Below are 16,329 nucleotides of genomic sequence, written 5' to 3'. Positions count from 1 at the left end.
CTGTTGCCTTGAGAAGTGCAAGCGTACGGAAACAAGACACTCATTGCAACTTCCTACAAAGAAGCTGTTCTGGAGCAACCACTCCATTTGACATTGTGGGCTAAAACTGTCACCTCTTCTCTGTGCCCCCCCAAAAAGTTGCTTTCTGCGCAGCCAGGCTGAAAAAACACTCCGTGAAAACACTTTGGGAACTTTCTTGGCCCTGCTTTAACCCAGACGCTGCTCTTCTTGCCGTGTTCTGGATGCCAGAGACGTTGCTGGAGTTACAGCCACCTCAAGGCTGTTGTGCTATTCGTGTCCTTCCCTGGCCCATTGCTGGGAAGAACCTGTCATCTAGGGAAAGGCTCGTGGATTTTCTTTCCTAGCTGCCCGCCACGTCCCACCGGAGGGCAAACCTGACCCCAAGGTAATGGAGTCAGAAGGGGAGAGGGGAGAGCGATTCCCCTGCAAGGCAGATCCCCAGTAAGAAAGGGGTCTGTGGCAGCCAGGGGCGCTGCAGGTGTGCAGAGAGCCCAGGCTGCGGGGGTGCTGTAATCACCACGGCCCAGCCGTGCAGATCTCTCTCTCGAGTCCACGTACCCCGAGTTCTGCCGGGGGCTGGCGAGTCTCCATCGTGCCTCGGGTTCCAGGAGCTGCACCGCTCTCCTGAGGGCGGGCGCCCGGCGTGCTGTGCCCCCTTACCCCTCCCTCGGGCTCCGCCCTGCAGCCCCGTGCTGTCCCTGAAGCTTTCGGGCTGTCTGAAGCACCGCTGCTGATAATGTTTCTCCAACACCACACAACACTGTAAGCTGCGCTTTTATTGCCCTTACTAAATCGCTGAAATACCTCCGTTCTGCGACCTGTTCCTGAGAATATTTTTCCCCAGGATATTTTCTTAAATCCCTATTAAACCATAAACAGGACATTTTCTTCTCCTGATACAGGGAGGAGAAGAAATTCTCTTTATTTAACTGTCCCCCGTGGGTGGGAAGTGGCGGCTGGGCGTCCCTCTGTGGTTGTGCCCCGTACCCCCCCGCGCGTAGTAGTACAGCCCGGGGCGCTGGTCGGTTGCGTCACCACGTGACGCTCGCCCGGCGGCGGGAGGCCGCGCCACCCGGAAGCCTTTAGTGGCAGCGGCCGGAAGCGGCGTCGGTTTGTTTCTGGTCGGACCCGCTGGGGCCGCACGCTCCTCCCGCGGCCCCACCAACGAACAGCTCATGGCCTTCAATTTCGGGGCGACGGCGGGCGCCGGTGCCGCCAACCCGACCGGTGAGCGCGGAGGGTCACGGAGCCGGGCGGGGGGAGGGAGGGGAAGGAGCCTTTTTCTCTCCCCGCCACGCGCCCGGCGGGTAGTCGAGCCCCAACGGTGGCGAGGCGCGCGTTCCCCCCACCAATGAGAAGCGCGGGCCCTCAGCGGTCGCGGGGCGCGCGTGCCCCCCCACCAATGAGAAACGTGGCCCTTCAGCAGTCGCGGGGCGTGCGTGCCCCCCCCACCAATGAGAAGCGTGGCCCCTTAGCGGGCGCGGGGCGCGCGTGCCCCCCCCACCAATGAGAAGCGTGGCCCCTCAGCGGGCGCGGGGCGCGTGTGCTCACCCCTTCGTGCGCTCCGCAGCCCCTCAGCGGTGGCGGGGCGCCCGCTCCCCGCTAGTCCCTGTTGAGTCTGTAACGCGGTGGGGATGGCCGTGCGGAGCTGTCCTCGGCCGGGCTTTGGCAGGACCGGGTGTGGCCGTCTCCTCTCGCCTCTTCCCGGCGGAACCGGTGAGATGCGAGACTCCTCCGGTGTTTTGTCCCGCCCGCCTTCGGTCAAACGCTGTCCCCACCGTACCGGCCGGGTTTTGTTCGGTTTTTTCCTTCCTCCTGTTCAGTGGTGGCGGGTCCGTACTGGGAGGCGTTCAGGGCTTGATACTGCTAAAAGAAGTGTGAGTTGCTCTTAGGGTGCTTGTGATGTGGTGGTGCCTGGTTAAAGCTGCCAGGTCACTCGGGTCATCACTTTTGATTGCAGTAGTGTTCCTGTTTGGACGAAACACTCTTGGAAGTGAATTTTTGAGCAGTGTAAAAGACAGTGCTTAACTTGGAATAAAGACTTTTCCCCTCTTACTGCTTGGCAGCTGTCAGTTGACTGTCAGTCTTGGTGAAATGTAAGCCAGAACCTTCTTCAGTCTCGCTTAGTAAAATAAATCTTTGTTGGCTCTTAGAGTAGACACTGAATAAGTCCTTTGGACAGGGTTCATCTTCAGTGCAGTTAGCCTTGGCTATACTGTATGGGCTTTCACTCTGGCTCTGGCTGTTTTAGATACAGACTTTCTGGCCCTATCTTAAAGTAAAACACAATCTTGTACTGCTTGTACAACTGTTATAAGGCTTATTGTGCTTGCAGACCAATATTAGAGGGAATTCTGGGATCACAGCCCAGGACTTCCCATTGTCTGTCTAGCATGAACCTGTTCTCAGCTACTCCTGTGGAGGGAATTGGGGAGCTCCTGCGTTAGCATTTTTCTTAGTGCTGAAAAACCTGGATGCACGAGGTAAGTCACCAGCAAGCGCTGGAGTGGACAGATTTTGTGACTATAACTTGAATAAGTCTGCTCTGGTGTATTTAAGGCACACATGGTGCCTCAGCTGCTAGAGTTGTATTTTGTGGTTATTCTGCTATCGCTGCTCATATGTGGGTATGGTATTAGCACAAAGTTGGTTTATTCTTGCCTTCCTGATAGCTTATGAAATAATTATGCTACTATGAGTTACAGTAGCACAGATGCGGCTATATCAAGCAATCTTAGGTGGTTAAAAATTACTCTTAACGGGAATGTTGAATCACATGGATGTCTTCATGTATAGCTTTGAAATAAGATGGGAAGAATGTTAGCTGCTTTATATGCAGTATTGTTGAAGAATAACATGCTTACAGCAGTGATGTAGGGAGAGTAGGTTAAAGAGAAAGTTTTCAACTGTCCTCCTTGTGTTCAATAAAGTTTAATGCCAGTTAATATCTTACTCTTGTTTTTAACTATGCCTGTCTTGTCTGTGGTGATGGAAAAATATTTCAGCTTTTCTTTCCTGAACCTACCTTTTACTTAGAACTAATGTTACCTTGCTCTTTTTCTGCTTCCCACTTGTCAGGATTTGGTGGGCTTGAAACTACAAACTCCACTGCCAGTGGGTTTAATTTTGGGGGTTTCGGATTAACTGCTAATCCTGCAGTGAATTTTAATATTGGGAATTTCGGTGTTTCTACTACCTCAACTCCACCATTCAATTTTGGTAACAGTCTGGCAAGTGCAGGTAGTTAATGCATAAATACTTGTCCTGTAATAAATGTTAATAGCAGGGGTCCAAGAATTACATTCGTAGCAGAGAATCTGTGTTTACTACTAATGTTCATATCCAGTGAAGACTGGCAATAAAAGCTCTGAAAGTAGAATGGGTTTGAGAGCCATAGGCTTGCAGGGTTTTTTGCCTATTAAATTCTAAAGAAACAGCTGTTGAGGAAAAATAACCAATTACCAAATACTCAAGTCTCTGAAATGGAAATGAATTGTGGTAACCTACCAGTCTGACCCAGTCTAAAATTGAGCCTCAATTACCAAGCAAAATGGTAATGTTGATTCTGCATTCAGATCCAGGCAATCGTGAACAATTGCAGAGCTGGTCCCCAATGCCACGTTTCCTGACATGAGATTCTTGGACTACTGCAGTCATGTTTTCCATCTTCCCCTGTGTTTCCTCATTGGCCTGCCGTTGGCTGTCATGAATGCACTACACCTCAATAGTTTCTGCAGAGAAACAAATTTTATACGATCAGCACAAAATGAACAGCCCTCGCTGTGACTTCTCTTTCCTAAATGCCATTCTGCACCCTGAAATAGCATGCATCCCGGGCTCCCCTTAAGAGATACTTCTGCGAGGGGCTTCTGCGTGATGTGTGTGCTGGGTATTGATTAAGAAAACCATTCATGGCCCCATGTAGATCCATCAGCTCTGAGCCATCAGCTGATCTAATTTCAAGTTAAATCTTTTCCATTTCATATGAAAATTCTAAACTGTATGGATTTCTAATGCTTTTAGTCGTGTAGAATTAGCCCGTGGGGTCTCGTTGCCGCTGCTCGTATAGGAATTATGTTCATTCCACAGTATTGTTGCTCCCTGCGTTACTATACTCTTACCTGTGTTGTGCACTCGAGGGATCTGGTTTTGTTTTTATTTGGTACGAATGCTATTGGACTGTATTTCTTTAGCTGAATTTGAACTACTCCAAAAGAGAACTTGAATACTTAATTTTGTTTAGCAGTTTGCACTCTTAAATCCTTTTTCAAGAAAGGATAACTAAATTGCTGTTAGTTCAAAACTACCTAAAAATTGTGTCATTTGATGGTACTCCCACAAGGGCTTCTCACTCACGGGTAGGACTGAAACTCGAATGTTACAGGGAACAGCTTCTTTTATCCACTCGCATTAATAAGTTTGCTGAATGAAAATAAAATGCGATTGCATGTCAACTTTGATTTAAGCTTTTATTTTGTGTGTATACAAGGGGACGGTAAGTGTAGTAGGTCTAAACACTTTTTTTTTTCTGTTGACGCATGAGTTAGCAGTGGCAGCATCTTTTTGACAAATCCTTTGTAGCAGACTGTCTTTCTTCATTTGAATGCATGTAAAAATAGCTTGAAACGGAGAGAACTGGATTCTCCAGAGCTAGTCAGAAGTTCACAGGCTGCACCTTGGGCCAGTGGTAGCAAAGAGATGGTGTGGCAGCATCCAGCGCTCATGTGCTGGAAGGCTCTTGGGTCCGGTAGCACCTGTCTCAGCACAGCCAGCCTGTGTCAGGGCACCTCTTCTAAGAGGGCAAAGGCGAAGATGGGTTTCTTGGGGCTTCCTCTGGCACAGTGCAGCTCAGGCCCTTACTCAGGTCTTCCCCCCTGCCCCCCCCCACTAGCCAGTGACAGGTTTTCCTGAAAATCTGTGGAAAGCTGATTGCTTTTGCATCCATCTTCCTCTGATAATGGTTGAACCTCAAAATGAGATTTAATGGGGATGATAGGGAAACTAGGTTTAAAAAAACCCCCCACCTTGTAGAACTTTACCTGTGTGTAGAAAGAAATTGTACTGCGATTGTGTGCACCCTAGCCTCAGGCTTTACTTGATTTGTTTCTGGTTTTGCTCTGAAGAGGTTAGGAATGTTTAAAAACCTCACAAAACATCAGATCATTTATTAAACACTTAGTAACAACATTGACTGGAAGTTTTCCTGAGAGTGAAGCTAAGAAATACTATTATTAGTTGTGCCTGTCACTAAGGAAAGCACATCCTGCTGGTAGAGGAACAAGATGTTAGTTAACTGCTGCTTTTTATTTGCATTCTTGACACACCATAGATGTATTGGCTTTTTGGTTCATGTTTTCTCCCCCATTTCCTCAGACAGTGAACTCGATGCCCATGATCAATGTGAACTACATGCTTGTAACATAATACATCCATCTGTCAGCATCTGTTCTCATAACACCCCTTGAAGCGTGCAGTTTCTTGTCATGCTGTGCACAGCTGCTGCTCACAACGTGCTGTCTGCCTTACTTGTGAACTTTGTTTGTTAGGTGCATTTGGAGGATTTGGGACAACTACCACCACTGCGGGACCAGCGTTTAGTTTTTCTGCTCCCACCAATACAGGCACCAGCGGTAAGACAGTACAAGTCTGGAAGTATTTGCTTTAGAACGAACCATAGCACATCAGCCCTTCACAATAATGTTTTGGATTGCACAGGTACTAATCTCCTCTTTTTCTCAATAGTTCTTCTCTTATTTCCCCAGGACTCTTTGGTGCTACCCAGAACAAAGGCTTTGGATTTGGTACTAGTTTTGGCACAGGAACAGGAACTGGCTTGGGTAGTGGGTTGGGAACTGGGCTAGGCTTTGGAGGCTTCGGTACCCAGCAGCAACAGAGCAGTAAGTATGGCCTTCTCTTGGTTTACCCCTTCCTTAGCAATGAAAGCATAGGACTGCAACAGGTGCACGAGTATTGGGACAGAAGGATATCATAAAAGGAGGCTGTTACACTTCTCTCCTGATTGATGGAGACTTCTAAGAAATTTGGCTTTTGAAATGCCTACACTTGCAGCCCTTGCCATGTTCTTGAAGTAGAGCTCAAGCAAGTTTCTGAACTTCATCCCTGAGTTTCTGACAATAATATTCACCCCTTTGGTTTGGCAGTGATAGAAAGTTACAGAGTTGATGTTGCCAGTCAGGGCATTACTAGAAAGGGGAGAAAACCAGGGTTGAATTTAGTTTAAATGTGAGTTGGATAATGACCAGCTGCAGCCCCTTGAGTCCACTGAATTTATAACAACAAATCTGCCCTTCATCTGGCACTTTCAATGTCTAAATCTGATGTCATGGGTGAATATAGACATCTCATTTAAAGAAAAAAGAAAAAATCTTTTTCTTCTAATTCAGCATTCGGGAACTTCTGTTGCTGATGAGGATTGAGTGTAAAAAGACACTTTAAAAAAAACATTACCCGATACTGATTTATTTAGTCTGTGCATTTATTTCTCAGAATGTGAAAAGATGTGGTACCAATGATACACAGATGGTCTGTGTTTGCAAGCGAGTCTGTCTTGATTGGTTACTTTCTTAATTTGTTTTTCTTAATTTGTTAATTTGTTTTTCTTCGTCCAACACAGCATTAGGAAGCGGTTTGTTCAGCCAGCCTGCTCAGACACCTGCCCAGTCGAACCAGCTCATCAATACAGCCAGTGCCCTCTCAGCTCCGACACTCTTAGGAGATGAGAGAGATGCTATTTTGGCAAAATGGAACCAGCTTCAGGCCTTCTGGGGAACAGGCAAAGGTTATTTCAACAATAACATCGCTCCAGTGGAGTTCACACAGGAGAACCCCTTTTGCAGGTTTAAGGTATGGAATTGTTCAGCTGCCCACAAACAGCTCTGAAGCAGTTACTCTCCTTGCTGAGTGTCTTGAGTGTCTCATGAGTGTTAAATCAGATTTTGTTACTGTTAAGAGTATTCTGAAACAGTATTTTCCAGGTAATGTACACAGTTCTGATGCATGCTAATTAAAAGGTTTAAAAATCTATATAGATGCTGAAAATCTGGGTGTTGTTGAGGTACTAGATAATGAGTGCAGATGTGGATCGTGAAACTTAACATTTTCATATGATAGCATTCAGATTAGTGTGTGTGTCGTTGGAGCAGATATCTGGAAATTAATTTTAATGTGTATTTGTTTATGGTACAATATTAGAGAAACTGTTTTAAATAACCTTTGCATCTGAAAGAACCTGTTAACATCTAGAATAAGAACTTCAGGGTCTTTCTTCATTGCTTTGCCAACATTAGAAAAACCCTCTATGAACCTGGCCCGTGTGTACCATTTTAAATACACCAGCCTTCAGCTTTCTTCTTCTTTTATCCTTGCTAGTGCTAAAGCTGACTCCATTCCTTGTATTATACCGTCAGCAGTTCCAGATCTTGCTTCTCATGTCAACAAAAAAGGATATGTAGCTCTTCATCCTCCGCAAATCTCGTGCTTGCTGACTTTATTGCTAAGCTTTGGACTTGAAAGTGGATTTGGGTCAGGCATGGTGATACCCTCCTTTCCCAAGCTGATTCTTTGAAGTGCAAACTTTCTAACCTGAATGTAGGTTAATATCTAATTAAGACTAGTTTTGATTATGCACATCGTGACACTTTTATAAAATCTTTGCAGCAACTGAGTGCCCGCATAACAAATATTTGGCTTCTGTTACATTACCTTCTTAGGTGATACCTTGAACATTTTGTTGATAATGCATCTGAAGGCTTTCTTGTAAGTTGTTGCCTGAAACAGCTTTATAGTTTTCTGGACTTTGAAAAATTGCGAAGTGTAAGATATGTGATGCAAAAGCGGTTATATTAGAGTTTCATTTACCAAAAGGAGTTTTCCTTTCAAGTTAGACAGGGCCACATACTAGGTTTACTTTAGTCCCTGTGACTTGAGTATTACCAAGGCCATTACGAATTCACGTACCTTAAGTGAAATACTGAAAAGTTCAATGTATGTTGGCAATGGTGGATGCCTAAGAAAAATAGTGAAGTTGGTAGCACAGGTATCAGAGTAAAGCGTCATAAGCTAGTTTGGTTTATTGCCTCTGTAAACATCAGGCATCTGGTAAGAATGAAGCATTACCTGGAGAGTTTCACAAGTGTTCAAGGAATCCACTCGTACACAATTCCAGCTCTAGAACAAATGAGAAGCATGCAGCTCTTACCTTAGAAGCACACTTTTCTTGGTTATGTGATACATTTGAAGGACCACAACGAGGTAAAAAATCTGTTACAGTTTGAAAATACTTAATTACATAAAGAAATCGTGAAAGATTTATTGATTGATTTATTTAAAACAGAAATACCAGAGGAGTCATCTATGTGTGGTCTTAGTAGTACTTTGCACATAACGAGATTTAGTCTTCTATGTACTGGAAAGTCTCTTCCCACAGTGTGAGCCTCTTTCACAACTGTGAAAGGCATGTTCTTAAAACCAAATTCTTCCTTAGCTGTCACTGTTGTGCTCCATGACAGGACGGCCCAGCTGAAGAGGGCTGATTTTGCAAGGCTCACCATTGCAGGCAATTACCCTCTGCTGACAAAGACCAGGCTCTTGGGCACATCCCCAACTCATTTCACTCTTCAGTTGAACTTGCAGAAGGGGAAAGGCACAAGTCACCCACCCGCATGCAGTGTCAGGGCCTTAAAAAGCACACACTGTCCAACATGTCACCAGTGATACATGGGTGCAACAGTTCATAGGCAAAATGAGATGAAAACTACCCGCTCTGCTTTTGCTTCTAACGAGTTAACAGTTTAGATCTTTCTTACAAGTCATGTGGAGTTTACACTGGAGCTGACAGGGGTTTTTTTGAAATGGGGAAATCACAGTGTTACTTAGCACAGATGGCAGCAAGTGTTCCTGAATTAGATTACAACATTGAATTAAACATCTAACCTTACTACAGCTTGATCACAGCAAGGATAAAGATAACACTAAACTTTATAAGCAGTTTTACAAAAAAAACCCCATGACACTTGCTAACACAAGGAAAACAGGCTATCCCAGATTCTTTTGTGAGAACCTTACTTGATGTATGTCTTATCTAGTAGAAATATTCTGTGTCCATGTTTTGACTTGTACTGCCAGGCAACTATCTGGATCTACAGTAGGAAAATGCTAAGAAATCCATAGAGATTGATGGTTGGCTTCTCTTTCAGTAAAGTTATGTGAGTAACTGGTTTTCATTCAGACATCTGGAAATGCAATGTTGTAAAGCTCTTCTGGAACTCTAGTAATTTTTCTGTATTGAAGTCTGGTCTTCTGGTACCTTTTGCAACTTAGAAAAAGTGTAAACTTGTAAAATGTTCCTGATGGAGATCAGCTCTGAAGTAGCATAAATACCCTGCTGAGTTGGCATCTCCCAAGCCATAGGTTTTTAAGACGGGGAATGGATATTTAGGAACTTTTTGTAAAAATCTGAGCTGTTTCAAAAGCTACTCTACTGGTGGCCTTGTGAGAGAACATTTTAAAGGGGGATTCATTTTATGTTTCTGCATCTCTGAATATGTTGTAACTTAAATTTTGAACCAGTTGCTCTAAAAATTGAAGGGTTTAGCCCCTCCCCTCCATGCCACATAGGTATGCTTTTGCTAAGTGATGTATCTGCAGTTTTTGTTCATTTGCAGGCTGTGGGTTACAGTTTAATGCCCAACAACAAAGATGAAGATGGCCTCGTGGTCTTGGTCTTTAACAGAAAAGAAATAGATATTCGAAGCCAGCAGCAGCAGCTTGTAGAATCACTACATAAAATTCTAGGAGGAAACCAGACTCTCACTGTCAACGTAGAAGGTGTTAAAACGATGCCAGATGACCAGTATGTGAACTTTATGCAGTTTTGCCTTTTTATCTGGTATTGCATGGTATAAAGGGTTGGTGCTTAGGGGGGAAGAATGTAATTTTGTAGGGTACTTACAGCTTTTTTCATTGTGCCTTGCTGCGTTAAACCCTGCATTTACTGGTACTTTATATCTCGCTTAGCTAAAGGAAGTTAGCAGTCAGCTGGGAGAAGGGGTAACTTAGATTTAGGGTTGTTCTTTGCTGTGTTAGTTTCTATACGCTGCTGACCTTGTTCTGACAGTACGTGTTTTGCCTTGCTCAGGACAGAAGTGATCATTTACGTTGTTGAGCGCTCGCCCAATGGCACTTCGAGGAGAGTTCCTGCAACGACTCTCTACGCCCACTTTGAACAAGCCAACATAAAATCATCCCTGCAGCAGCTGGGGGTCAGCCTCTCCATGGCCAGAACAGAGCTTTCCCCGGCACAAGTCAAACAGCTCCTGCAGAACCCTCCTGCCGGTATGGGGTCTGGGGCTCTGCAGGGGCACGGTTGGGCCTCTGCTGGGACTTTTTCGGGTCTCTGGGAAAAATGCAGGTGTTGGCCTGCTGGAAAACACCTTTTCAAACTACAAGAGTTTCTAAGGTGCTCTGACATACTGAAGTAGTGGTTTTAATTACAGCTGGTTTTCCCACTGAAGTGCCGTGTAGTCTACCAAGACCGTTGTTATTTATCAGTAATACACACACAGCACCATACTATAGGATTTAGCCATCATAAATGACTTGAACTTGTCCAATTAAAAAAAGTTACATATCAGAATAATCATGTCCTGTATTTACTTCCTAGTTTTCAGAGGGGTTGCTTAGCGTGTATATGTGGCCACAGACAGTATGTATACAGCTTTGTTTTAGAGCAGTTAAGTGCCGTTCATGCCATTTCAGCAGCTAATTGTAGCTTATTCTCTATGTCTGTACAGCATCCCATGTAGTACTTGCAGTGTACTCCCTGCAGTGGGTCAGGGAAAGCAGCCTGTAGTTTCTAGCAGACAGCATGCAGCATGTTCAGTAAGACCATAGCATTTAAAAACACAGCAAAGGCTATGGTACCTGTATCACAAAAAAAATCAGAGGCAAACAGCAGTGTTTTCCAACTGCTGCAGCACTGGGGAGAAGTAATTGCTCTGTGCACGAGCAGGTTGGCTTTCTTTAATATTGGAGGTGTGTCATAAGGCCTGTGTAATGATGGGTGGGCACAGCTCGTTAGTCCTTGAGAAGGAAGCTGAGTTTGTAGGCTAATCAAGCAGCAAGATGTGATGTGCAAGAAGAGATGTTAGTGCTGAGCCCTGGAGAAGTGGTCATACCCTGAGAGATGAGTTTTGATGTGAAGACAATAGGTTTTATGAGGAATGACCTGGAGTGTTGTGCAGTGAAGAATGTTATGGTAGCTGACTGTACTTGTCTCTTCTTTAAGCTGGCGTGAAATTGTTAAATTACCAGCATGTTGGGAGTTTTTTGGCATGTCTCTCTATGGCCAGAAAATCAGCTGCTTCCCTGTCAGTGTTGTAGTTTTGTTTTGTTTTTTTTTTTCCTAGCATGCCTCGGTATGTGCATTTAATACACTGATCTGATTTGCAGTGAGGTTTGGAGAATGCAGTAACTTGCATCGTGATGTTGATGTACACATACAATTAGACTGCTTTTGTTTTATGTAATTACCTGATGAAGCAGTTCATGACAGAACAAGCAACTGTTCTGTCAACAGATAAAATCCTTACGCAAATCCTGTTAGGAACCATGATAATTTCTACTGGGATTATTTTGCTAACTGGTTTGGTACTTTGATCACTTAATTACTGATTTTTTAAATATTTGTTTTTAATACAAGAAGCAACTTGATGAGGATTGATGACGCAAGTGTAGCACAGTGGAAACAGTAGGAATTTCTCCCCTTGAAGTGTGTATTGTCCAGTTTGATCACCTATGTGTTGTTCCTTTCCCATGCTTTCCAACCAGTAGAAGTGCTCGACAGCCTTTTGGACTGAATTTACTGCCACAGTCCAGGACCAAGACTTTTAAGAACTACCCTTGTTTAATTAACCAGAATTTGTATAACAGTCATTCAGGTTAGCATAGTTCATAGTGTTTGTGTATTTCCTCACATTTTTCCTGCTGAACATCTGTAACATGTGATATCTATTCAGATCTATCCATACTAAAACTTGTTTGGTGGTTTGTTTTTTTTAAGGTGTTGATCCTATTATATGGGAACAAGCCAAAGTTGATAATCCTGATCCTGACAAGTAAGTCTCATAGTCTGTCCAAGTATTACAAAAAGACTTGGAAAGGGGAGAAATATATAATATTGTGTAGTACCCTTCAGGTAACTTGTAAGAAACTTACTACAAAATAACTTTGTCAAGTGCTGATCTCATTTGAAGCAGTGAGGATTACTAGAAATGCCTGTTTAATCCCTTTACCCATTTAAGCACTTAAGGGTTGTGAGGATAAAGAGCGAGCCTTACTTGCTTTACTTTGAGTTGTGTTGTCCTCCATTTTATGGACTAGTTTTTGTGACTTATTTGTTTGCAACCATTATGTGTTTTTCTCATTATTCCTGCAGCTGAAAGTGATGTACCCTTGTACACTCCAGTGGTTACACATAACTTAGGCTGATTTCTTTATGAAAAAGGAACAGGTTGTCAGGAATAGTGAGAACTCCAGAATTTAGCAAAACAAGATATGTTTATATATTACCTTAATTTAGGATAGGCCAAGATTATATGTAACTTTATATTAGATTATATTCGTAATTATTAATCCATACCATGTGTCTAATATAAAAATGTGTTGTAAGAAATATTTCTGTTCTTGTAGGCTTATTCCTGTGCCAATGGTGGGTTTCAAGGAACTGTTGAGAAGATTAAAGGTCCAAGACCAAATGACCAAACAGCATCAAACTCGATTAGATGTAAGGTTTCTCACCTTTATCATGACTGCTTGCTGTTGACAATGGATGTGCTATTAAATGAGCCTCCCCCTGTGCCTCCTGCATGTTGAAAACTGAAACTCGAACCATATGCATGGGGCTGTGACTCTTTATCACTGTTTCTTAATAAATTCCTTAATTATATTTTTTGGCCAAAAACTGAGCAGTGCATTTTGGCTTTGGTTTTTTCCAGGTTCAAGCTTGCTATGTTGTTATAGGCTAATTCAAACCAGCTGAATTAAGTTGCACTGGCATGGGTTCTAATTTGGGCACCCAGTTTTCTGATGCCTTCTGAAAATGCCAGTTGCATATGAAAATAAATAGAAACCAGAACAGTAGAGGTCTAGCAAAAAGCTTTCTGAAGGCATTTCTGGCGAGGACTCTTAAGTTGCTGGACTGAGTATTGTTCTGAAACTCCAGATTTCAAATCGGGACTAATGTGTTCTGTTACCAGAAACTTAAGACTTCCAACTGACTCCATCTCCTCTGCAGATAATATCAGAAGATATCAGTGAGCTGCAGAAAAACCAAACAACAACTATGGCAAAAATTGCACAGTACAAAAGGAAACTGATGGCGCTTTCTCACAGAACATTACAGGTAACATGGATAGTCTTAAGTAACTAACTTGTTCTGACACAGTCTAGTGCCAGAAGGCAAATCGAGAGGGGGCAGGATGACCTGTGCAATCTTGTGCATGGCCGATATTAAAAATGAAATTCTGACTTCATCTAAATGATACTGATTTCAGTAACAGGTAGAGCTGTCAGGGGAAGCTTCAGGTGCACTGCATGTCTTACTACTTTGGGAACCTTCTCTCTCACTTACTCAGAAGTTGTGGGACTGCCCTGAGGTCTTGGAGCAACAGACTAAATGACAGAACAAATCTGATGTGAGACATGCTGGAGGAAAGGCAAAGAGACATGTGGATGGGCTAGTAGGGAAAGAGATGGGCAAAGTGTTCTCTAATGAACCTCAAAGGCTTCTTTTGTAGGTGTTAATAAAGCAGGAGATCCAAAGGAAAAGCGGTTATGCCATTCAAGCAGACGAAGAGCAGCTTCGTGTACAACTAGATACAATTCAGTGTGAACTTAACGCACCTACTCAGTTCAAGGTGAGTAGTTAATAGAATTTTGCTAACAACTCTGTTTTTTCCTCACAAAAGAATGTAAGTTTTCCAAACCGTGCATATATGTTGTGGAAAGCTTTCAGAAGAGAAGTCCAGCAGTGTTACTAGGTTGTAGCATCATGCTCTTTGCTGTGTGACTGATAGGTATTTAAGTGTTGTTGAGTTCTTGGAAGTATTGGAGTTGCTTGCCCTTTGCAGTGTCTTCCAAAAAAAAATTTAAAACTGGAATGAGTGGCAATGCTTCCTGCCCTGGTGACTCAAGGAGTCGTACATGCTGGAGCTCTGACAGATGTGAAGGAGTTGTGTTTGATTTAAGCCTGTTTCTCTTCCCAGGGCAGACTGAATGAGCTCATGTCCCAAATCAGGATGCAAAACCACTTTGGAGCAGTGCGGGCTGAAGAGCGCTACTACATAGATGCAGATCTCTTACGGGAAATCAAGCAAGTAAGTATTATGGGGTAGAATCCTGAGAAACTCTTTGAACTTCATAATTTAGGCCAGCTACGCACTACCTTGGGAGATGTATCTAGAATGTCATGGTTTTGCAATAGTTTGAGGAAGGCATAGTGCATCATGGTGTTGTACAAAACCACTCTACGCAGTTGGGCTATTAGTGCAGAAAATGCTGGTTTTCCTTCTTCCAGAGAATTTACACCAGGCTTTTCGGTGTGCCAAGGCTGCCAGCCATGGCACCTTTGAGAACTATTACTTAAAATCTGTGAAGTTGAACTACGCTCATGCTGGTTTTTAAACTATCATCTGCAGCATCTGAAGCAGCAGCAGGAAGGCCTGAGTCACCTAATTAGCATTATAAAGGATGACTTGGAGGACATCAAACTTATAGAACATGGGCTGAACGAGAGCATTCCCATCAGAGGAGGAGTCTTCAGTTGACATGGTGGATGCTGCTGGGCTTACACAGAACACGTTACTCGAATTCATGGTTCACCTTCCAAGGCTAAAACTGTTGAGGTAAAATAAAACTTGTATCTTGGAGCAATGGTATTTTGGCTGTTATCTTTACAATTATCAAAGCCTCTTCTAAGCTTTTGAACTTGACCTTTGGAAGGTTTATATTTTATAAAGCTGTATATGCTTTAATAAAAGAAGGAAAACTGAATCTGTTCAGATACTGGTTTACTATAAAACTATATGTACTATTGTACATTTTTTCTTTTTTTTTCTTTTTTTACAATGGCATTGTCCTGGAAATGCAGTGCCGAGGGAATTGTTCCACTTGTGATTTGGTTTGTGGAAAGCTTAGCCCACTTCCATGATATTGTCAAAGCAATGAAGTAACATCATTATGTAAACAGCTAATGTAAACTATTACAGATATGTATGTTGCTGTAACTATGTCAGTCTCTGCAATACCTGTAGTTTACTGGGGCAAGTTCCAGGAAGTTGATGTTTCCAGTTTCTGTCCTTCCGTTGGACTGTGAGGATCTGAAGGTTATGTTTTTGTCACTTTACGTATGTGAATTATACAAAACTTTGCTGCCCCTTAAATAACAACAGAATGTCTAGACGTTGTCTTCTGCCTTTTTTTTTTAATTGCCAGAGAGTAATAAATTCAGTCTGACTTTGTAATAACTTGTGCATGGTGTTGGCTCTTTCTCAGCTACATCAGCAAAGCAGTGAAACTGCTACTGACTCCAGGCTCCTGCACTTCGCTCTCCTCCAGGCGCTGCAGGTAACAGGCTGTCCAGCCTGATGCCACAGAGCTGCTTGGCAGCCTCAGCCCCCAAACTAAAATACAAGGTCACCTCCCTTAGATGCTACCTGGTACCAGATCCTGCAGAGCAGGTGGCTACTACATGCAGGGGAGAGACAGCTTTTGTTTTTTTCCCCAAGTTGCCTTTTTCTTCTCATTACAAAAAACACTGAAAATAACTGAAACAAAAATACATTATTCTCTGCAGTAGGAGTTTATACAGCAGAAACAACTCAAACACAGGAGAGACAGAAACGTTTTGTTCATTAGCCGCAAAAAAAAAATCCATTCATTAAATTTGAGAGATAAAAAAATAGAAATGCTGCCTCAGTATGCTTGAGCCTGTATTGTGTAGTTGAGAGAGTAGTTTTGCAAGCACAGTTCCATTACAGTTGAAAAAAGTGTATGTAGAACTCTAATTAAAGGGGGAAAAGGATTAGTTTCTTTTTGGAAGCATGGTTCCACTAATAATCTATCTCAAATGTGCAATACAGGCTCTAGCAGGGGCTCTTCTAAGAATTGGAATAAGGCTAGAATTCTCTTTTTCAAGGGCCATGGTAGCAGTCTAAGTGAAGTCTTCTACCATTGCGTCCCTGCTCGAGTGCCTATGCTGCATGTTCGAGATTTTTTTAAGTTGCAATTGTA

The 16,329-nt window shown here is 43.2% G+C and overlaps 1 protein-coding gene across 5 annotated transcripts; it reads left to right on the top strand.

Annotated features, from left to right (window-relative positions):
- Positions 1–1,070: 1,070 nt before the first annotated feature.
- Positions 1,071–15,563, top strand: NUP54 (nucleoporin 54). Of its 5 annotated transcripts, none has more exons than XM_074867064.1 (13): positions 1,071–1,248; positions 3,100–3,261; positions 5,568–5,651; positions 5,784–5,918; positions 6,656–6,885; positions 9,705–9,892; positions 10,178–10,374; positions 12,101–12,155; positions 12,730–12,823; positions 13,334–13,441; positions 13,836–13,955; positions 14,304–14,414; positions 14,736–15,563. In XM_074867064.1, the coding sequence occupies exons 1-13, from the start codon at positions 1,197–1,199 to the stop codon at positions 14,862–14,864; spliced, it is 1,665 nt and encodes a 554-aa protein (XP_074723165.1). In that variant the 5' UTR covers positions 1,071–1,196; the 3' UTR covers positions 14,865–15,563. The 5 variants fall into 5 exon arrangements, with proteins under 5 accessions (XP_074723165.1, XP_074723167.1, XP_074723168.1 ...); XM_074867061.1 differs by lacking the exon at positions 1,071–1,248 and adding an exon at positions 1,600–1,737; XM_074867066.1 differs by lacking the exon at positions 3,100–3,261 and having other exon boundaries at positions 1,115–1,248.
- Positions 15,564–16,329: the final 766 nt, after the last annotated feature.

The sequence above is a fragment of the Strix uralensis genome, chromosome 4 (genome assembly GCF_047716275.1).
Source record: "Strix uralensis isolate ZFMK-TIS-50842 chromosome 4, bStrUra1, whole genome shotgun sequence".
In the NCBI taxonomy this organism is placed as follows: domain Eukaryota; kingdom Metazoa; phylum Chordata; class Aves; order Strigiformes; family Strigidae; genus Strix; species Strix uralensis.
This window is presented reverse-complemented; position numbering and strand designations above follow the sequence as displayed.